At 39.7% G+C, this 24,525-nt stretch overlaps 1 protein-coding gene across 1 annotated transcript in view; it reads left to right on the top strand.

The window, feature by feature from the left end:
• Positions 1–24,525, top strand: part of OTULIN (OTU deubiquitinase with linear linkage specificity) — a 73,364-nt gene that overhangs the window by 37,524 nt on the left and 11,315 nt on the right. Inside the window, exons 4-6 of the mRNA XM_063450565.1 lie at positions 112–197; positions 6,054–6,151; positions 9,526–9,669. Of these exons, the coding sequence (XP_063306635.1) occupies positions 112–197; positions 6,054–6,151; positions 9,526–9,669 (328 nt within the window). The remainder of the gene's footprint in view (positions 1–111; positions 198–6,053; positions 6,152–9,525; positions 9,670–24,525) is intronic.

Below are 24,525 nucleotides of genomic sequence, written 5' to 3'. Positions count from 1 at the left end.
TGTCTTTGGTATTCTTACATTTATGTGGAATGCTTTGGTTTGTAACAAGTACTTTAGTTACAGTTTAAATATATCTTTAAATCTTTTTTTTATATCTTTTTAAATCTGCAGTGAAGAAGATCTTTATCAAAGCATAGAAGAAATTGAAGAAGAAAAGACTAATAAAATCCCCATCATTTATGACAAGATCTCTAAAGGTACAACATGTTTTGTGCAATCGTTACTATTATTTATGTCTCTCAGTTAGATGGTTTAGAACAATTGTTCTTTGTTAATAGCTAGTTTATGAACTGATTGCAATATAGAATCCAAAGTGGGAGATAAGAGTGTTTATTCCCTCTCATGGATGGACAATCTGAGGACCTCGAACTAGGGTTGTCACTTTACCATTGTAAAAGATAATTCAAAATACCCAGTATACAAATATATATCTGAAACAGTGTCACCCTAATTTTATGACAATATGAGATGTGTGGGTTTTTCGAAATTTCATATTTTGTAAACCTTTTTTTTTTCCCTTCAGATTAGAGGCAGTGCTTATACCAATGGGATTTCATCTAGAGGGATAAAAAACAGGCAGGCAAAAACTTTTCAAGGACCTCCCCCAATTAACCTTTGGCCTTATAAATAGTTTCCTATCCAAGACATCCCCAGTTCTTTGCCTGCCTCCGGCAGGGGAGGATGTCAGGTCAGGTTTCTCCTTAGAAGTATGGTGAGAGGGCTGAGGCTTTGGAGGCTCTACTTCTTTCAAATACATTTTTCAGAGATCAGCCAGGGTTAACACTCCAGATGGCTGTAGCCCCCGGGTCGTATTATTTCCGTCTATACCGAGCCAGGTGCCGGGCAGACGATGGTGCGCTTTTTGGCACTGGCTGGGTAGTCCTGGCGGTGGAACACTCGTACAGGTTATGTTTATTTCCACCGTGGAATCGCGAAATGCAGGACATGCGTAATGTGATTTTAAAATTCAGGCGCCAATATCTGTTTTTTCTCTCCGGGGTCAAGATATTGGTTTCCAGGACTTAGAGAGGCTGTTTACCCAGCAGCAATTAACTGTTTGCCAGGTGCACTCAGAATTGGTTGCAAGTGTGTTCTCACCAACCTCCAACACACTCTGAGGACATTTAAGGTATGACTTTTTGCTTTATCTTAAATGACTCTAGCCTGAATAAGTTAATTATCTGTGTTGTAAGGTAGATAATGTTTCTAAGTAGGAGAGTTTTTAACTTCTCTTCTTTTAACCCCTTAAGGTCCAAACTTCTGGAATAAAAGGGGAATCATATGTCATACATGTCAGGTGTCCTTAAAGGGTTATGGATTATTACTAAAGTCTTCAATCTTATAGCGCTTTGCAGGGGTAAGCACTAAGTAGATTGGGTCCAAATAGATTTTCTTTGAGTAAATACTATAAAGGATATTAGCAGATATTTTTTACATTAGTCTATAGGGAAACTTTAAGTTTCCTTTCTGGTTAAAATTAGCTGCTGCTTGGTGATTAGTTATTGTGGGTTTCAATAATCACTAATTGCTGCAACAGGGTCAGCAATTAAAGTGAAGTGGTATACATTCACAAGAGCAGGACCCGTATGACTATTAGAGGATTATCCTCACTAGGTTATGCTTAGGAGGCTGATATTTAAAATCTGGTTAAATGAATTTCTGTTCCAGCAGATGGATTCTTTAAATGCCAGAATCCTAGCTACAGTATTTATTTGCTTAACCCCTTAAGGACCAAATTGCTGGAATAAAAGGGAATCTTGACATGTCAAACATGTCATAGGTCCTTATGGGGTTAAACATGCAGTAGGTTTTAGCAATAGACAAAGCTCTGTGCAATTAGCATTCTCTCCACCTCAACTAGTTTCACCTGATATCAGTTTCTACAAGGCAGTCTGTTTTTCAGCTGAGGCAGAACTTTTTCTGTGCTTCACTCCAGGGTTGCACATTTTATGTTTTTTTCTTCAATTTCAAGTTTAATAGGTTTCAGCTATATGACTGTTGGAATGGGAAATTCAAGTAAAGGCTTCCTAATTTTGGTTACTGCAGGGTTTGCAACAAACAGAATAGCTGCAAATGAATTACAAAACCTATCTGCTCTAGCCTCTGCTCCACAAATACGGCTAAGGAAAGCCTCTATCAGGTAAGGCTGTTGGTTGGAATTGCAATTTTAAGAATTACTTCTGATATTGATTCCAGCAGAGTTTGCATCAAACAGGTTTTGTAAATTCAGTTGCAGATATTCTGTCTGCTCTGGCCTCTGCTTCCCAAATGTGGCTAAGGAAAGCCTATAGCAGGTAAGGCTATTTGGTATTCCAAATTTAAAGTACTTCTTCTGCTATTGATTCCTGCAGAGCCTGCATCAAACAGGTTGTAGTACGGTTTGCAGATATTTGTTCTGTTCGAGCCTCTGTTTCCCAATTACGGCTGAGGAAAGCCTGGATAGAAACATAGAATGTGACGGCAGATGAGATCCATTCGGCCTATCTAGTCTGCCCAGTTTTCTAGATACTTTCATTAGTCTCTGGCTTTATCTTATAGTTAGGATAGCCTTATGCCTATCCCACGCATGCTTAAATTCCTTTACTGTGTTAATCAGGGGTATTGTCTTCTTCTGACTGGATATCTATGTACTCAGTCTCGCTTCCGCCTTTAAAGATGGTAACCTGTATGAACTAGTCTTCTTAAGAATTTATTTATTCCTCATGTTTCTGGGTTTGAAGAAAATTTCTAGTACGACTGCAAACCTATGGATCATGGTGTAGTCTACGACCATACCAGTCTGTATATGCCTGATTTGGTCAGATCTCAGTAGCCATACAGTCTTGGGCCTGGTTAGTACTTGTATGGGAGACTAACTAGGAACCTCAGGTGCCGTAAGTAAATTCCACCAGTTTCAATTTGTTCCCTGCAAATAGATACGATATGACTGAGTTGGTTTTCTGCATAGGTTTATCTGCATTTTTCAGTTTTTAAGAATATGCTTATGGCAATTGCCGCTTGAGATGCTCTCACTATGTAAAATTTTGCCATCCATAAATTTGTTGAAAGGGAATTTAGCTGAGATAATTTGTAAAATCTTATCCGACTACATAGGATTGAAGGCTAGCTGGATAGCTCTTTGCCTTTCAGATAAAGACCAGGTATTTTCTTATCCGGATCTGTTAAGATAGTTCCACATTCGTTAGCAATTATGTACATACAAGGTCATCTGTTTGAAAAATCTGGTTCCTTTATGCCCTTTTGTATATATTTCTTATTTAATTGTTTTTTTTTTTTTTTGGAGTATAAATGTTTTTATATATTCTAATTGGCCATTAGAATTTTAAAACTTAAAATCTCTTGATAAAATTTAGATTTTTTTATATTGGGCTATTGGTTCCTGCTCCATAGGTGTGTAGTCCTTAACTACACAACGCGCTGTTAGAGCCTATAAGAGTGGCTCCACACTTGTGAGTATATGACATATATTTTTCAAATTAATACGGATTTCAAACTATATTGCACCATATATATTTCTGCTTGAGCTCTAGCCACAGCGTGAGATACGTTTTTCGGATACAAGAAGGGGAAAGGTCGCCTTTACAGACCTGAAAGCGTATATCCCTGAGCTTGGCCGTAAGCTCAGTAATATGTGAGTGGTTCCTGATATAGAGTTACAATTGATGCGACTTTTACTTGCAGTTTTGCACTATGAGTATCTAATTTGTTTTTCAGAATTAATTGATCCAGTGAATTTTGTTTGGGAACGACAACTAAAGAGTTTGAATATATTTCAAATTGTATGTAGCGCTACACCTTTTGTTATGTTTATGAGTCTGTGAGTAGTGTATGAGGAAAGATTACACATGGTGATACAGCAGCTATTATAAAGTCTATCACAGTATATTTTGTGGAAATTAAGTTCAGATAAAGCGCCAGTATATTCTTATTTTCATTTTGTTCCTGGATTTGCTTGGATTAGTTTTTCTTAGATCTGTTCACTTATGCATTGAACTTCATATTCCTCTGTTTAGCGGTATCATTAAGTAGTCAACAGTTAATACCAAGCAGATGGGTTCAGACTCCTTAATCTTCACTCTTTCGATGGTAAGAATTTGATTTCCCAGTTATGGAACTGGGACTTCTAGATCAAACAGCATGAAGTGTTTCGTTGGACAAGCTTGGACAGAGCTGTATGCTTTGGTTTCCTTTTCTTTTTTGTGTCTTCCAGTCTAACCTATAGTTTCTTCCTGGTTCCCTATTCCCCAAGATCCTGTAGGATGAGAAAGGTGAGAATGATAGTCTTCCTCCCTTGGTGGCAAGTAGCTGTTTCACCATTCATCTAAAATGTTCCACAGGTATGTTTGGGGACCGTAACGGTTAATAGTCATCCTGGAATTCTCAAGGTTACCGCTTCTCAAAATTGTTGTAATTCAATCTGACTACCTGGTTTATGTATACCAGATACTGAAGGATAAGGTTGTGTCTCAGGATATTATTGACAAGTTCTTTTACTATAAATGGATCTTGTTCCAAAATGTATTCCAAGACGGAAGGTGTTGTTTTTTAAGATATTGGTCCTTAGAAAAACAGGAGTCCGCTTCAAAGTTTTCACTGGGCTTTGCGTATGGTTTAAAGCCAGAGCCCCTCAAGGTCGAAGTTCGGTTATCAGTTGATTTTCAGAGGTTGGTCTCCAGATCACCAGTATCTGCTAGGCTCTTTGTGGTTTGTTCCTGTCTTCAGGGGATCTTTTCCGCAAGGGATCTTCTTTTGGGGTTTGTTACTCTGCTGATTGGAGTCTTCAGTCTAGGTCTTTGGGGGTAGTTGCCCAAAGTATTAAAGGACTTCAAGTTTCTGTTTTCAGCAGGAGAAGTGGAGTTAAATGGGATTCGTTAATTTTTCTCTATCTTCCATCTAACACTGTTTTTCTAACTTTTCCCAACAGCGTTCTAGGGTCTTGGAAGTCTATTTCCACTGCCTGGGTGTTTAGTTTTCGTCTACGTTGCCTTAAATGTCTGCCTTCGTTAGAGTTTTCTCATCTAACACGTTTTGAAGCTCCTTCGATCAGTTTTGTTCAGATCGGTTGCCTGAGGTTTTCTGCGGTCGTTCTCTCGTTCTCATAACAGCCACGAGGTGTTTTCTTCACTCACTTTGGTCTGTTGTTCTTGGTAGATGCAACTTTGGTTGCAAATTTTTTTGCAGTAAGACTTGAGTCCCGCCCTAAGGGATTGCTTTAGTATATCCCATTGGTATAAGCACTGCCTCTAATCTGAAGGGAAAAACATAAATTTTACTTACCGTAAATTTCTTTTTCCTGAAGATTAGAGGCAGTGCTACTTCCCCCCCATATTTGTACATAGTCTGAGTAGTACGGTTGGTCGGCTTTTGTATTTTCTGGGGATGTCTTGGATAGGAAACTATTTATAAGGCCAAAGGTTAATTGGGGGAGGTCCTTGAAAAGTTTTTGCCTGCCTGTTTTTTATCCCTCTAGATGAAATCCCATTGGTATAAGCACTGACTCTAATCTTCAGGAAAAAGAAATTTACGGTAAGTAAAATTTATGTTTTTTCAAGTTGCTTGAGCAACTTCATCTATATTCTTCATGCCGGAAACTCCAGACTACTGCTTTCTGTAACATTTTGTACTTTAAAAGTGAGTGTTGAGCTATTTATTTAATATATTTCTAAATAGAATATGAAAATTGTCAAAATTAGCCCAACCCATGAATGACAGATACCCTATTTTGTATCAATCTCCTATCTAAAGACTCAAAACCAAAATTGCATTGAATTTATATTTTTTGGAAATCACATTAAATAAACTTCTAAGCAGTGAGTGGTGTATTCGGCTGTCATAAATATCATATAATATATATATAAAAAAATATAAATGGATGCAGACAGTTAAAGAACCATTTGGAAGTCCCAAAAACACATCTGTAAATATATATATATATATATATATATATATATATATATATATATATATATATATATATATATATATATATATATATATATATATATATATATATATATTTATGACATTTGTATTGAAGTATTTAACTTTTTCAGAGGATCGTAAAGTTGGAGTGGAACCGGAAATGGATATTGTGGAGTATTGCAGCAGAGAATGGAGGGGCAAAACCAATGCAGCCAAAGTAATGAAGAAGGTACATTGTGATAGAAACAAACCTAATTTTGCTGTACATAGTGTGATAAGCAAATCCAGTTGAGGTTTATTTTATTTATTTAAGTTACATAGTAATTGTAATAGCTATGGGTAAACATGCCACCAAAAATGTGATAAAACCCTTTATGACAGATGACCTGCTAGAATAGTATCCTTGTACTTTTGTGTTGCAGTTTTGGGTTCTGTAATTACTTTAAAAGTTGTAAGCTCAGTATGACAAAGTTTTAGCTTTAAAACCATATTTCACACCTTGCAATATTTGTTTTATAACTATAAAAATAGTTTAAATCCTAGACTCATTGGGCCTTCTAAAAGTGTGTGTGTGTGTGTATGTATGTATATATATATATAATTTTTTTTTTTTATTATTATTTTACACATGCAGGGAGACTGCCTGTCAGTGTTAGTTTTGGCGGCAAATTGCTATTTAATTTTAGTCATAGTCTTTTGACTAACAAGCCATTTTCAGTTTTAGTCATATTTTAGTCATTTGATTTATTTTAGCTTTAGTCTAGTTTTAGTCCACCAAATCTCAAAAATTTGAGACCTATTAGATACCTCCCTTGTGGTATTACATGATGGATAAGTATCTGCGTGTACTCTCAGCATTGAGGAAACCATTCATTCTGAATAAATCCCCAATTCCATTAGCTGAAATGTAGACCCAAACTTGCAAAAAACCTCCACCACGCTTCATTGTTGCCTGCAGACACTTCAGCCAACAAACTTCTTTCTGCTACATCCAAATATTTAATATTTTGACTTATCCATACAAAGCACCTATTGCCATTTTTCTGCACCCCAATTCCTGTGTGTTTGTGCATATTTGAGTTGCTTGTCCTTTTTACCATGTCGGAGTTACGGCTTTTTGGCTAACAGTTTTCTATGAAGACCACTTTTGAATAGACTTCTCTGGACAGTAGATAGGTGTTACAGGGTCCCATTGGTTTCTGCTAATTGTAAGTTGATGGTACCGCTTGAAATCTTCAGATTCTGTAGGAAAGAAAGCATGATGTGCCTTTCATCTGCTGCACAGACACCAACCACTGCGTCTACAGTACTCAACATTGCCAGTTTCTTGTTCTTCATTACAAGAGCTTAGGTATCACATCTGTAAACCCTTGTGTACTTTGAAATTGCTGATGCAGTATAACTACCGTGTCTTCCTGCTGTGCTCTTGCCATTGGGTATGACGTTTGACTTTAACCTGTCTTCAGCAACCTCTCTCGGTTAGCGGAATTTAACTCTTGCTCCCCCAGTTTAATTCCTCAATGACAGCTGTTTCTGTTTCACATAATGATCATTAGCACCAGTTTGGTATAATTGTTTAAATCTGCACCTGACTAATTGCCAAGAAAATCCCTGTCTTTGTGGAAGTGTAATTGGAAACAAATGTTGCTGTTTTGAAATCAAATAAGTATTTGGTATGACCACCCTTTGCAGATTTTTCTTTAATTCACCCACTTTGCAGTTTGTTAAAAATAAAGCAATATCCTAATACTTACTTTACAGCATTTTTAACACCTGCCTAATTTTAATTATGTTATTACGCGTCTTCTCATATGCGTTGTAACCAGTAAGACCATGGAATTGCCAGCGGTGAAGATTTTGGGATTCTATTCAAAACGTTTTAACACATGTGGCAAATAGGATATCTCCAAACTAAATACCCATGCTACATCCACAAATTCAAAAGAAAAATAACTGCTACACAAGTTCATTAGTCAATGGCTGAAAATTGGAGCGATCATATTGTTTACATGTCAGCGTTTTCATGAAGTTTTTTACTGCACCCCTGTCACTGCTTCCTCTGTTGCTGCTTACACCATGGTCTCCATAGCATAGATTAGTTTATTACATGCTTAGAGGGACACTGTAGGCAACCAGACCACTTCAGCTAATTGAAGTGGTCTGGGTGCAATGTCCCTATTGCACTTGGTGTAATTGCAGCACTAAGGCAGCCTCCAGTGGCTGTCTACCACTGGAGGCGCTTCTGGAATATTACCAGACTTTTGGTCCGCTACTGACACTGGGGATCCTCACGCTCTAAGAAAAGGCATTGTTTACATTTCTGCCTTGGGACACCTCTAATGGCAGTCACTCAGACGGTCAGTTGAGGGGATTTCTAGACACTGAACTTATGTTTAGCGTCTTCACAATCTGCATGGAGGCGCTGAATGTTTCCCATAGAGATGCATTGATTCAATTTATCTCTATGAAAAGATGCTGATTGGTGCAGCACAGCCTTTTGCTGCATATGCGCAATATCCTCCTATGGGAAAACATTGACCGTCACAGCATGGTAAAAAAGGTAAGTAAATTGAAAGGCACGGTGAGGAAAAAAAGGTGTTTAAAACACCTTTCCATTGTGATCAGAGGGGGCAGGTACCTAAACAGACACACTCACTGACAGACACACACACACATTTACAATGAAAGACACATTTTCTCATAAACTCACAAAAAACATTTTTATTTTAATTTCTTTAGGAGAGCTGAGTAAATCTTTCCCTGGCGTCCAGTGGGACTCCTCTGATCATCTTCCTGCAGTTCCTCTCTGCTACCCTGCGCGCTCTCTGTACTGATGCCCAGTCCGGAGTGACGTCATATTCTGGCACTGGGATCACTAAACTTTGCGAGGGAGCAGAGAGGAACTGCAGGAAGATTACTCCTCCAGGCTACCCCCGGCGTACGCCAGCCTCCCGCGCTGCCCCCGGCGTACGCCAGCCTCCCGCGCTGCCCCCGGCGTACGCCAGCCTCCCGCGCTGCCCCCGGCGTACGCCAGCCTCCCGCGCTGCCCCCGGCGTACGCCAGCCTCCCACGCTAAATGGCTACCAGATGCCATAACAAAATTTCTAGTTGCCTGAGATTTTTCGAGCCATGACTTAAAACACATGAAGATGGACATAAGATGAAACCAATACAATACTAAACACTTTCAAACATATAGCCATTGCAAATGGCTAGAAAGGAATGTAGTTAGGTCCTGCAAGGAATCTTCCCAGTGATAATACGCCTCTGTGTTTCAGGTCCTGATCCTTGGCACTAGTGCCAATAGTAATGCTGGTGTAAATTGTTCCCAATAGACAATTTTGTTGTTTTGTTTGTTGGTTCATTACAGTTTTTGGAGTAAACCGGTATGTCAGTGTAGCTAGAGGTGGTCACTATTATATTGTGTCTTCACTTAGTTATACATTACTATATATCTGAAAACAGCTCTGTCTTTTCCACAAGACGCTTCTGATTATAAGAAGAGTATTTTAACATGCTAGAATACTTGTTTAAAATGCTAAACTTGCTATCTGCAGTGTTTGTGTTTTTTTTTTATTAATTGTGTACTGTTTTACTATCCAGGGTTATGAGGAAGTGGCTCACCACTTCTGTTCCATTAGGCGAGTAAGAGGTGATAACTACTGTGCCTTAAGAGCTACATTGTTCCAAGTTCTTCGACAGACAACTGAACTTCCACCTTTCTTAAATGACGAAGATCTCACTCAAGTATGTATGGCCCATCTTAAATTCTCTAACCCGTGCTCTCATTCTTTTAGTGGCATAATATTTAAACTAAATGTAGTCCATGATGTGAGTCAAAGTACAGATGGTGTATAATGTTTTAAAAGAAAAAGTATACCTACTTTTTGTATTATGTTTTTCTAAATAATTGAAGGCTCTCTAGCTTTGGGTTGCCTTGGCAATAGAGCTGAAATAAAGTATATTTTGTTCCAGCTCATGTAGCATTTTGCCATTGTACAGTTAAAGAACAGATTGATATTGCTATGTTTTTAAAGCTAATTTCTTTTCAATAATTTAGTAACATTATGCCAAATTATATAGGTAACTAAACGTTCTAAATGCATTGTGGCTGTCTCGTTGTTAGCAAATAAATAACCCAGATTTTTTTTCTTTTGACGACTGTGTCTTTGTACCAATTATGCCATGTACAGCATGCATGTCAAACTCAAAGGCTAGCATGGGCCAAATAAACATGGTTTAAGTTTATGTGGGCCGCAAAAAAACAAATACTTTAGTTTTAATAGAAACGTAGGCCTTTTTAGGAAAGTAGAGAATAAAAAAAGTCGCCTAACTGATGCTGGATGTCCTCATGCTTGTAGAATTTCAACGTAAACAGAACAGCGGATTTATTTTAACCCCTTAACGCCGTTATGGCGTTCTATGCCGTCCCGCATTTAAAGGGCTTTTAAGCCGTTGCGGCGGCATAGAACGCCCTTACGGCTTTCAGCCCCTGGAGCCTCCAGCTACTTACCTCGGCTGCAATGCTCTTCTGGAGCGCTGCCTCACAGCCCAGGCAACCCTCCCCCGGCAAATGAGGCCCCCGGGGGCCATGTAATCGCTCTCAAAGAGCGATCACATGACCCCCTATAGCTGGCTGTGGATCTGCCAGCAGGGGGACTGTCTGAAATGTCAGACAGTTCCCCTGCTGGTGGGTAGTGTAAAACATGTTTTAAAATAAAATAAATGCATTTATATATAAGTATAATATATATATATATAGTAAAAATAGAAATCCAGCGCACTCACTTATCAACTAAACAGCTACTTTGATGCTGACAGATTTGACTAGTTTTATTAAAAACACCTAATCTAGGCAAAAAATAATGGGGGTTTAGTTACACTATATGATCATACATTGCATAAGCCTGCCACAAACGTCAATGTACCCCATCTTTGGCAGGTCCTACTCTCACTGCCAACTGTCTACTAAATAAGCTTCTCACTTGGGGAAATCCTTCCATCTCGAGTTCTCTGCAGTACAAGGATTAAATAGGGTCCTGAGATGAGACACCTGTGACATGGACGAGATGGAAGGATTTCCCCAAGTGAGTAGCTCATTTAGTAGACAGTTGGCAGTGAGAGTAGGACCTGCCAAAGATGGGGTACATTAACGTTTGTGGCAGGCTTATGCAATGTATGATCATATAGTGTAACTAAACCCCCATTATTTTTTGCCTAGATTAGGTGTTTTTAATAAAACTAGTCAAATCTGTCAGCATCAAAGTAGCTGTTTAGTTGATAAGTGAGTGCGCTGGATTTCTATTTTTACTGTACTTATTGGCCCCCAGCAGCACCCCATTTAAGCATGTTTAGGTGAGTGCAGCCAGTCCCTTGTGTTTTTTTTTTTAATTCTTTATTTTTGTTGAGGCATGTGATTATAGGGGTACAGAAAAAAGAGAGGGAGACGTTCAAGAGTTGCCCAGGATAGGGTCGTCATAACATATGGACAAAGTCTCCTATGATTATCAACCTCATTTTATATATAATAACATGCTATGGCTAAATACTGTTATCTCTCGCTTTAATACTGTTATCTCTCTCTTTAATACTGTTATCTCACGCTTTAATACGGTCATCTCTCGCTTTAATACGGTCATCTCTCGCTTTAATACGGTCATCTCTCGCTTTAATACGGTCATCTCTCGCTTTAATACGGTCATCTCTCGCTTTAATACGGTCATCTCTCGCTTTAATACGGTCATCTCTCGCTTTAATACGGTCATCTCTCGCTTTAATACGGTCATCTCTCGCTTTAATACGGTCATCTCTCGCTTTAATACGGTCATCTCTCGCTTTAATACGGTCATCTCTCGCTTTAATACGGTCATCTCTCGCTTTAATACGGTCATCTCTCGCTTTAATACGGTCATCTCTCGCTTTAATACGGTCATCTCTCGCTTTAATACGGTCATCTCTCGCTTTAATACGGTCATCTCTCGCTTTAATACGGTCATCTCTCGCTTTAATACGGTCATCTCTCGCTTTAATACGGTCATCTCTCGCTTTAATACGGTCATCTCTCGCTTTAATACGGTCATCTCTCGCTTTAATACGGTCATCTCTCGCTTTAATACGGTTGTCTCTCGCTTTAATACGGTTGTCTCTCGCTTTGATACTGTTGTCTCTCGCTTTGATACTGTTGTCTCTCGCTTTGATACTGTTGTCTCTCGCTTTAATACAGGTATCGCTAAATCTAAAAATATGGTTAGTAAGCTGTACATAAAATCACATCATGGGACTAAGGTCTGAGAGGCGTAGTAATCTAGTGTACATCACTAACTAGGTAAAACAGCACGAGTTAGTTACATGTTGGGAGATAATAAAAATAGAAATTAAAAATAATAAAATAGGTAGACTGTGTTATCTAAACATTTCTGCTTCATGTGAACGTTGCTTTGTAATATTTTGTTATACATAGGAGGAAGAAATATGAATAAAAAGGAAAATAGCAAATTAGACAAACTTTTTACGATTGTTATAGATTGAGGCTTAAAACAGTAGCACATTAGCAGTACAAGTATGCATATAGCCGAGTATTGTAAAATAATATGACCTGCTAAGGTGAGCATGCATAGAACCATTGGGTCTGCCTGTTAATGGAGTGTAACAACTGACTATTCCTGTCTTGCTGGTCGCTGCCACAGCTTAACCCGTTAACGCCGTTACGGCGTTCCATGCCGTCCCCATTATAATGGGCTTTAAAGCCGTTGCGGCGGCATGGAACGCCGTAACGGCTTTGAGCCCCAGGAGGTAAGTTATACTTACCTCCGCCGCGATCCTCTTCTGGGGGGCTGCCTGACAGCCCAGGCAGCCCTCCCACGGCAAATGAGGCCCCCGGGGGCCATGTGATCGCTCTCAAAGAGCGATCACATGGCCCCCTATAGCTGGCTATGGATCTGCCTGCAGGGGGACTGTCTAAAATATCAGACAGTCCCCCTGCTGGTAAGAAAGTATAAAAAAAGAAATTAAACATGTTAAAAAATAAATTGAAAATATTTTTATATATATATAATATGTATATATATTATATATATAATATATATACATATTATATATATGTAACGTCATACAAAGTGTATTTTAATACTAATATAAGTATATATATTAGCATTAAAATACACTTAGAATGATGTTACATATATATAATATGTATATATATTATATATATAATAGATGTACATATATATTATATATATATACGTATAATTAAAATAATAAATAAATAAAATAATAAAATAAATAAATAAAATATTGAAACAAAATTTAATATAAATTATATATTCATATGTAATTTCATTCTAACTGTATTTTGTTATTAATATATATATATTGGTAACAAAATACACTTAGAATGGCATTCTATATATATCTATCTATATATAAAATACAAATAAACGCAAATATATATATATATAGATAAATACATATAATTACATAAAAAATTACATTAGTATACACGTAGAATTTAAATACATATATATGTATATATATTAAAATTCTACATGTATATTTAAATAATCTTTTAACATAATTATGTGATTTGATTAATTAACATTTGATTGACATGCCTGACAACACAGGGAGAAAGTGCAGAGAATTTAATTTGCAAGCACTATATTTGACCCTGTAATACTCCACGACACCATAAAACCTGTACATAGGGGGTACTGTTTTACTCGGGAGACTTCGCTGAACTCAAATATTAGTGTTTCAAACTGGTAAATTGTATTACAACGATGATATTTTAAGTAAAAGTGAAGTTTTTTGCATTTTTTACAAACAAACGGCACTTTTATGGACTATATTATTGTTGTAATATGTTTTACTGTTTTAAAACACTAATATTTGTGTTTAGTGAAATCTCCCGAGAATAACAGTACCCCCCATGTACAGGTTTTATGGTGTTTTGGAAAGTTAGAGAGTCACATATAAGGCTTGCGTTTAATTTTTTTCACATTGAAATTTGCTAGATTGGTTATGTTGCCTTTGAGAGCGTATGGTAGCCCAGGAATGAGAATTACCCCCATGATGGCATACCATTTGCAAAAGTAGACAACCCGAGGTATTGCAAGTGGGGTATGTCCAGTCTTTCTTAGTAGCCACTTAGTCACAAACACTGGCCAAATATTAGTTTTTTGCTTTTTTCACACAAAAACAAATATGAACGCTAACTTTGGCCAGTGTTTGTGACTAAGTGGCTACTAACAAAGACTAAACATACCCCACTTTCAATACCTTGGCTTGTCTACTTTTTCAAATGGTATGCCATTATGGGGGTAATTCTCATTCCTGGGCTACCACACCGTCTCAAAGGTAACATTACTAATCTGGCAAATTTCAATTTGAAAATGGAACGTTCTATATTTGACCCTGTAACTTTCCAAAACAACATAAAACCTGTTAATGGGGGGTACTGTTGTACTCGTGAGACATCGCTGATTACAAATATGTGCATTTTGTTGCAGTAAAACCTAACAGTATTATGACATTTACAGCTAAAATGTGAGGCGGAACTACACATTTTTAAAAAATAAATAAATTTCTCACAGTTTTTTTTATTTTATTCATAATAAATTATATTCCATATATGAATAGTTAATGGTAAATTAAAGCCCTGCTTCTCCTGAACAAAATGATATATAATAAGTGTGGGTGCATATAATATGAAAGAGGGGAACTACGGGTGAACAGACATATAGCGCAAATTCCAGTTTTTGTTTACGTTTTGTTTTGATCAGAACGTGCACTATTGACTCAGTCCTGAAGGGGTTAAAGTGGCCCCAGGGTAGGCGGGCCGCAAATATGTTCACTGTGGGCCGCATGTTTGGTGTTGAGTATCTAGGGGGTATCAAAGCACTAAATATATTTTAAGAGAAAATATAGGCCTGCAGTAAATGCTTGAAGTGTGAATTTACACGCACAGATGTTTTCTTTATGGGACAGCCTTTAATGCATCCATTACCAATACAATAGAGAGACCCTCTTGGTAATGTGAAGAGTGTTTCTCTCTCTGAGTTTTGTAGAGGTTATATTATTAGTATTGATACCGGAGAAACTGACGGAAGCCAAGCACAGAGAGATGGACACAGGTTTCTTCAGGAAGGAAGAGATTCTTTATTGGATCACCGATCGGGACTCAGAGGGACTAATGTCACCAAAATACAGCAAGTTCTGAGCCCCGGACAATAGTGCAGGCTCCTTATATAGGCATATAACTCCTCCCATATTAAGCTCCACCCGCACATTCTCTTAACCAATCAACACAAATAAGAATTAACTTCCTGTTTGACCGCATGGCTTGTCCAGCACAATGGAGGAGGGGGAATACTATATCCTGTATTCTTGCACATGCTCCGTACACTACTGATCGTATCTTGCCTCGTGCAACCAACTGATCGATACGTCAGCATATGCACGTACACATGCCACGTGGTAATCTCGGCCTACTAAATTTATTTTTACCGAGATTCCACCACATTCCCCCCTTTGATGCCTCTTGATATTTTATAATTACTTGAGGCATCACATAACCTTAGTTTTGCTTACACCGCAAGTTACCTTGAACCAGACCAGACTTATCTTATGATGTGAATCTTTTAACACTCATCTTCCTGCATTGGTTCTCCCTGATCTAAAGCCTTATACTTATAAATCGCCATGATCTGTGCAGCAGCCTTCCTCTCTGCTATACTTCCTATCAGGCTTTGCACAGACCTAACTACTAAGGGTATAAGACACGGTAGGAGTAGACACAACAGTAAAATCAGTAGGACTCCACCTACCACTGCCTTAAGCCCTCCAAACCACTCATACCAGCTACCAAACCAACTACTTGGATTGTACCCTTTCCATACCTGAGTAGGCACATGCGCTAGTTTAACCATATGGCTAGTAAGCTCAGCTATTGCTTGCCCTTCGTCATCTATTTGAAGACAGCAATTGCTTAGGTTAAACTTCCCACATACACCTCCCTCTACTGCCAAAAGGTAATCCAAGGCTAATCTATTTTGGTAGACTGCTGTCCTCATCCTGGTATTATGTTTCACTAGGAGATTGAGCGCTTGTGATGTTTCATTAGTGATAATCTCAACCACCGCCTGTAACCTTATAATTCGGTTGAGCATATAAATAGGGGTTCTATAACCAAAGGTACCATCTTCTAGCTGATACCACTTGTTCTCCAAATACTTTCCCGGTTCAGTCTTTAACCACTCCTCTTCTTGAGCTGTATAAACTGGAGTCCATTGAGACAGTGGGGTTGGTATTAGAGCAGCTATATGCCCCACATACTCCTGTCTTCCTGATTCAGCAGCACGCTTGGCTGCACTATCTGCCATCCGATTTCCTTTGGTTACATCACCATCCCCTCTCAGATGCGCTCGACAATGTATGATACCGACTTCTTTCGGCTCCCACACTGCTTCCAATAGTTGTAGGATTTCAGCTGCGTATTTGATTTCTTTGCCTTCTGAATTCAGTAGTCCTCTTTCTTTATACAAAGCTCCGTGGGCATGAGTGGTTAAAAACGCATACTTAGAGTCCGTATAGATATTCACTCTTAAACCTTCAGCCAATTGTAACGCTCGTGTTAGTGCTATTAATTCTGCCTTTTGTGCTGATGTTCCTTTTGCCAGTGGCCGAGCTTCTATCACCTTGTCTATTGTTGTTACTGCATATCCTGCATAGCGGATCCCTTCTTTCACATAACTACTGCCGTCGGTGTAATATTGAACATCGGGGTTCTGGATGGGAAAATCACGAAGATCTGGTCTACTTGAGAATACTTCATCCATTACTTCCAAACAATCATGTTGACTTTCAGTAGGTTGTGGCAAAAGGGTAGCTGGATTTAAGGTGTTTACAGTCTCTAAATGCACTCTTGGGTTTTCACACAACATTGCTTGATACTTGGTCATACGGCTGTTACTAAACCAATGATTTCCTTTGTAATCCAACAACGTCTGTACTGCATGTGGGACTCGTACATAAAGTTCTTGACCCAGAGTGAGTTTATCGGCTTCAGCTACTAGCAGGGCGGCTGCAGCTACGGCTCTTAGACAAGGTGGAAGTCCGCTGGCCACTGCATCCAGTTGCTTAGACATGTAGGCAACAGGTCTTTGCCATGATCCCAAGTACTGTGTCAATACTCCCACAGCCATTCTTCTTTGCTCGTGTACATATAAGTAGAATGGTCGTGTGTGATCAGGTAGACCTAATGCTGGGGCACTCATCAAAGCCTTCTTCACATCTTCAAATGCCGTTTGCTGTTCTTGAGTCCATAAGAAGGGGTCGTGCTCTGTACCTTTGATAGCTGCGTACAGAGGTTTTGCTAGTATCGCATAGCTGGGAATCCATATCCTACAGAAGCCTGCTGCCCCCAAGAATTCTCGCACTTGTCTTCTATTCTTGGGTATTGGTATTTGGCAGACAGCTTCTTTTCTCTCTGGCCCCATAATCCTTTGACCTTCAGAGATATGGAATCCCAGATACTTGACAGTTGGCAAACACAACTGAGCCTTCTTTCTAGACACCTTGTATCCTGCCTTCCAGAGAATGTGCAGTAGATCGTGCGTTGCTTGCTGACAGATTTCTTTTGTAACTGCTGCTATCAACAAGTCATCTACGTATTGTAACAAGACACACTCTCCTGGGATGGACTCGAAATCCAGTAGATCTTGACTTAGAGCTGAACCAAATAGGGTAGGTGAATTTTTAAACCCTTGGGGCAGTCTTGTCCAAGTCATTTGGCGTTTTGAGCCCGTTACAGCGTTCTCCCATTGGAAAGCGAAAATACATTGACTTTCTGTGGCAATTCGGAGGCAAAAGAAGGCATCTTTGAGGTCTAAGACTGTGAAGTAAGTAGCCCCGCCCGGAATTAAAGCAAGCAGGTTATATGGATTGGGTACAACTGGATGTATACTAACAACCGCATCATTGACTGCTCTCAAGTCCTGCACAGGTCGATACTCATCTGTACCGGGCTTTTGAACAGGCAGCAATGGGGTGTTCCAGGGGGAAGTACAGAATTTTAGGATACCATACCGTATGAACTTATCCAGATAGGATTGAATGTTCTTCTTAGCCTTCTGCGGGATGTGGTATTGTCTTAGGCTTACTGGATAAACCCCAAGTTTTAGTTCAATTTTTATAGGTGGAATATTGCGGGCCAGTCCTGGTGGGTTGTTCTCTGCCCAAACTCCTGGTATGTTAAATAATGTCTCATCACTCCTAGGGTTTTGGCTAGTCAACACTGTATAAAGTCGCCACTCTTCTTCCTTTGGTACGGATAAAGTCATGATACCTGAAGGTCCATTAAACTTTAAGGATGTTGTTCCATTTGGTAGGAACGTAATCTGCGCTTGTAATTTTGACAGCATATCACGTCCCAGCAATTGGACTGGACATTCAGGCATATAAAGGAATTGATGTTTTACTACGTGGCCTCCCAATGTACAGAGTCGACTTTTAAGAACCGGTCTTTCAGCACTTCTTCCAGTTGCTCCTATCACAGTAATAGTCCTTCCAGATGGAGGAGCAACTAGATTAGTCACCACTGAATGTTCAGCACCAGTGTCGATCATGAACGCACTCCTTTTTCCCCCTATTGATACATCGACCATAGGCTCCGCTCGACCAAGGGGGATGGAGCCCGGTCGGTATCAATAGTCCTCCATGACCGTGTCAGCCAATCCTACAAAGTCCCTACCTTCTCTATCGCGGGACCTTTGCGCTGCTGGAATATACCTGTCTTCCCTAACACTTCCTCTGTTCCCATTACACCCTCTATAACCATTACTCCCTCCGGGGCCTCCTCTACCTCTCGCTCTGCCTCTAAAGTTTCCGTAGCCTGCCCTGGGTTGGTCTCTCTCGTACTGCTCTCTTTGCGGACATTCGTTCCTCCAATGCCCTTCTTCCTTGCAATACGCGCACTGATCCCTACTCAAAGGCTCCCTACTCCATCTATTATTGCCTCTATCTGGGCCCCGTTTATCTACGCCTGCGATCGCTACCGCTAGCATATCAGCCTTTTTACGCATCTTGCGCTCCTCCTCTTTCTTGCTTTCTGTTTCCCTATTCATATAAACCTTATTAGCTACCTCCATTAGTTGGGTGATGGACATACCTGCAAACCCTTCTAACTTTTGTAGCTTGCGCTTAATATCTCCGTAAGCTTGGCTGACAAAGGCGGAGTTCACCATTCGGGAATTGTCTGCGTCTTCCGGATTAAAGGGGGTATACAAGCGGTATGCCTCCAATAATCGGTCATAAAAGACACTGGGCGCTTCATCACTTTTCTGAATCACCTCAACTGTCTTCGACATGTTAATGGCTTTCTTTCCTCCTGCTTTCATGCCAGCAATTATAGCGTCTCTATAGGCTCTGAGTTGAACCATATCAGCACCATTTACGTTCCAATCGGGATCAGTGTTGGGATAATGTGTTGCGGCCCATGCTGATGGATTGGCTTGGTTTAAAGTACGGGCTTTATCTTCTAGTGCTTTTATGGCTGCTTGATTTATTCTTGTCCTTTCCTCATTGTTAAATAAAGTCATTAGTAACTGCTGGCAATCAGCCCATGTCGGGTTATGTGTCTGTACTATTGAGGTGAACAGATCAGTCATAGCTTGTGGTTTCTCAGTATACGAGGAATTATGGGTCTTCCAGTTTAAAAGATCGGTTGTAGTAAATGGGACATATACGAAGACTGGGTCAGCGTGTGCCATTTGACCTGCGGCATCGATATAGGCTGACCCGGGATTCAGACGAAGAGGCATCTGATAGTGCTTTAATTGTTGGGCACCAGTCAACTGTCGGGTCTGTATGGGGCTACGTGGAGGGGCGTCAGTCATGGGTTCCGGTCGGGGAGAAATAGGGTATGGGGATGTGGGAGCCTGGTTTTGGGAAAAGGTGGTAAATAAAACACTTCGAGCCGAGCTAGATGAAGCTTGACCGGAAGTCTGAAGTGGCGCCAAATCAGGATATTCGTTTCTAATGGGGGTGGGTTCTGGTTCCGGAAGGGGAGATTTAGTACGAGGGGGGGTGGATCCTGTACTGGAGGAGGAAGCGGAAGTGGATGGGGGTAATGAGGGGAGGGCTGCAGGACTTCCTGCGTTTGCGTCACTTCTTCTTAACGGAAAGTAAGGGGGCGGCAAAGGGATCTCGGACTCAGGGGGCGTGTCCAAAATGGGCCTAACACCAATCCTAGTGGACGAACAAGTCCTAGCTACCATGAGGCGACACTGCTCCTCGTGGCATGTCCGGAGCCATTTTGGCGAGTCTTTTACGGCCTGTCTCCAACAGTCAATATAAGGAAACTGGCCGTAAAGTTCAGGCCTACCTGATACAGCCACGTGTAAGCGCTGTACCAGAGTTAGATCCAAACTGCCACGTGGCGGCCATGCCGCAACCAAAGTAGGCCACTCCCTAGTGCACAAAGTAACTAAACGCACAGGAGACATCTTAACCCCAAAATCACAAGTTTTGAATCCCTTTTTAAAATTCTTCACCATACAACCTAAGGGATCCGGAATCGTTGACTGCGATGCACCCATACTTAACAATGGAACGTCGTCGACAACGAATACTATACACGCGTACTTTTTCAACAGTCACACCCGTTTCCTCTGGCAACAGCACCACGTGGTACGGTTACCAAGTGAAACGTACACAATAACAATAAACACTCAGGGAATTCCCGTACACACACAGCTGTTACACCAGTCACTAGATAATCAATATTATGCCCTTTGGCGTAACTATACAGTCACCCACGCTATAATTCTCTATATACGAATTACCCGTCTATAACACACCCCAGTAACATCGTCTTTTACAAATAGCGGTTACAGTACGGTTAGCATAGGTCAAAGCACAAGTTAAGGTCACAATACAATTATTAGTGGTTATGGTGTTAAACATGCAATGGACGACAATGATTAGTACTTATATACAGTGTCAGTAAATATACAGGGTTATGGTACCGTGCACTATAATACAGCAACACACTATTAACACTCTCGCTAGACGGCTGAGCTCGCGCTATCTAACAAGATATACACTTTACTAAACAATCGTTAACACATTTACAATTCCCAACTAAACTATTGGCCAGTACCTTGATGGACTACCTAAAACTATATACACCCGTTTTGGTTAGCCACACTGCCCAATCACCACATATATAGCGAGCTAGAGAACCGAATTTACACAGGCACCTCTTAGTCGCACTATCAAAAGTCTAGTGGGTTCCAAATTTACACGCCTTCCCACTTAGCCCAGATAGGATGAGAACTAGCGAACCGAATTTACACAGGCGCCGCTTAGTCTCCCGGTCTCTCCGACCTAGCGAACAAAATGTACACCCTAGAACGCTAGTCTAGACAAGACACCGGTGTCCGGCTAGGGCTATTTACACCAGGACCCCGCCTGACTAACCAAATCAAACGGTCTGACTAAAGAGCGTTCGATCGAGTGGTGCGCCTTCGCTCCTTCCCTCCGACAGAGGGGGCAGATACACAGATTCAAAACCCCTTTGGGCCTACCGCACAATCGGTATACCCCTAGTGGGTCCTGCCGTCTAAAACAGCAGTTGTCTTACCTCCTCGTTCCTGAACCTGAGTTCACACTCATCGACGGGGACACCCCAGCACTTCTCACGTAGAGGCCGATGATCTCCTGGACAACAGACCAGTGGCGCCGAGACGAAGGGAGGTCCACGCAGAAGTTCAGGGGTGCAGCCGTAGAGAACGTGGGCAAAGATAGACCGTCTCACGCCTCTGCCTCTCAGCTACCGTTGAACGATGAGCTTCCCGGCCAATGCACCAAATGATACCGGAGAAACTGACGGAAGCCAAGCACAGAGAGATGGACACAGGTTTCTTCAGGAAGGAAGAGATTCTTTATTGGATCACCGATCGGGACTCAGAGGGACTAATGTCACCAAAATACAGCAAGTTCTGAGCCCCGGACAATAGTGCAGGCTCCTTATATAGGCATATAACTCCTCCCATATTAAGCTCCACCCGCACATTCTCTTAACCAATCAACACAAATAAGAATTAACTTCCTGTTTGACCGCATGGCTTGTCCAGCACAATGGAGGAGGGGGAATACTATATCCTGTATTCTTGCACATGCTCCGTACACTACTGATCGTATCTTGCCTCGTGCAACCAACTGATCGATACGTCAGCATATGCACGTACACATGCCACGTGGTAATCTCGGCCTACTAAATTTATTTTTACCGAGATTCCACCACAGTATATGTTATGTTACTTCGAGCATCATAACCCTAGAATGTGAGTTTGTTTGAGCAGGGCCCTCTGCATTCTCTGCATTCTCTGTTTCTGTACTAACGCTCTCGGGCAATAAATTAATGACACACTGTGCATAGAATGTGCACAGTATTAACATTAGAGAGCCCGGAATGGTATTAAACGCTGGAAGTTTCATAGTAAAACGGGCCTGTAGAAGTGGTCATGCTGTTTGGAGTAACCCTTTTAAGAATGGGTATTGTAAACTAGTTAGTATGTAGTGAGCAGGTCACCTGCTTTAATTTGGGTTCATGTTGGGGAAACAAAAAAAAGGTTAACTAGTAGACTACATCCCCCATAAATATAAAAATAAATAATGTATGTAATTAAACATACTATGCTTGTTAAATTTGGAAATCAAAATATACGTTTGTATATTGTAATTTTAGAAGGAGAACTGCTATATGGAATTTTGAGACTTCTACAAACACTTTTGAGCATTGTGTAGTCCTAGGTTTAGAAGCTGTTCCAGAGTACCAAGAAATTCAGCTTTGTTGGATACCCTGGGTAAAAGAACCAGCAATAATGTAACTTTCCAGTCAGTCATGTACTGACACTACTAGATTTTGTAAAATGCTATGCTATAAACTGCACCCCTTTTCTCTCTAGGTCAAAGCACACTATCCTTTTAAATTATACTAACCTTTGTTTTGGCAGTGTCATGCTTGATACATGTCTGATGTTTAATTGCAACTTCCCCTTATTTTAATTTTAAAAATCCCACTGTTTGGCTCTTGCATCCCTGAGGTAGTTTTGTTTTGTAATCCATAACAGACTGCATAAAAACTAGCAGCACCAAGATCTACACAGGATTGTTTTTGATGTTTGTTTATTTTACCCTCATTGTCCACCGATAATACCTGCATACAGATGTCACGCTTCACATTCATTTTAACGTGTGGTTGAATTTGTGGCTAGCTTCCAAAAATGTAAGTTGGACTAAATGTGACTTGGAAACTTTATGCATGACTAGAATAGAATGTTCTGGACCAATCAATTGTTTTGTTCATTCACTTGAATAATTCCAAGCATTTAGCCCACATTATATTTCTTTTGTCTGTTTTGAATTCTTTGTATTTATTTTCTTTTTTGTTCTTTTTTTCATCTCAAGGAGAGTTGTGTATATATTTATATCCGTGCTCAGCGCAATCTCGTAAATGTCAAGGAATTATGATATAAATTGAAATTAAATGTGAAATACATTTTTAGTATTTAGTTATTTTGTGTCGACTGTATGGAGGCATTTTTATTGTTCTGCTTAGTTAACACTAGACATGTGCACACAAAAAAATCATTTCTGCTTGTCCGTTTGTTCAGAAATATATATTTTTTCCATTTCACATCATCTGAAATTCCTTCACGTATCTATTAGGTTCATCTGAGATGCGTAAAATAATTTTCTTAATTAAACAAATTTTATTCAACCATTAATCTCTTCAGAAATTAAATAATCCTGCTTGTAAAACAGGAAAAATGCAAAATGAAAGCAAAATATTACTTTTAGTGAAAGGCGATGAATATGCACTACAACAGATAAAATAACAATTATTTGCATAATAATGGAAACAATATTTTATTTTTATATATATATATTTGTAGTTTTATTATTACTATATTCTTCTTTATGCACTTATTTAAACTAAATTACTAGTACATAAAAAAATTACTAAAACTATTACTTCAAAGATAAACATTTGCAGTTCTTTTCATTTTATTGTAAAACATATCTGCATTCCCACTTTCTCTTTCCCCACCCAGCTGGCCTTTGTAGTCTTCAAGAACACTGTAGTTACTGAGCCCTTCCCATCCCCAAAATTTACCAAAGCATTCCTCCTTTACCTTAAAAATGTAGTTGTGAAAAATGTGATGGAGTGATTCATTAAAGTCATTTTAGACCCTTGTATCCCTAATGTCCAGTTCCTTAGTTTGAGAAGGAACTGTACGGACGTAGAGAAGTTTGACATCCAGGCCAGGATTTAAAAGGGCACATTTTTAAGGAAGGGATATATGATGAACAGTTTTTAAAATTAATCTGTCCAAGAAACAGAGAGCCTGGAATTGTTACAGTATAAAACAAAAAGAAATATGGAGGAAGAAATCAAAACCAAAGGATTTCCGCTTATTTTTAACTATAATGCAAAGCAAAAAGATTTATGTAAAATTATTAAGACAGAACGATGACATTTCAGAGTTTTAACAAACCCCAGATTTATTTTTAAGGGGGCAAAACATTTCAAACAATTTA

Source organism: Pelobates fuscus, chromosome 4 (assembly GCF_036172605.1).
Source record: "Pelobates fuscus isolate aPelFus1 chromosome 4, aPelFus1.pri, whole genome shotgun sequence".
In the NCBI taxonomy this organism is placed as follows: Eukaryota; Metazoa; Chordata; class Amphibia; order Anura; family Pelobatidae; genus Pelobates; species Pelobates fuscus.
Note: the sequence above shows the minus strand (reverse complement) of the source record. Positions and strands in the feature narration are given on the sequence as shown.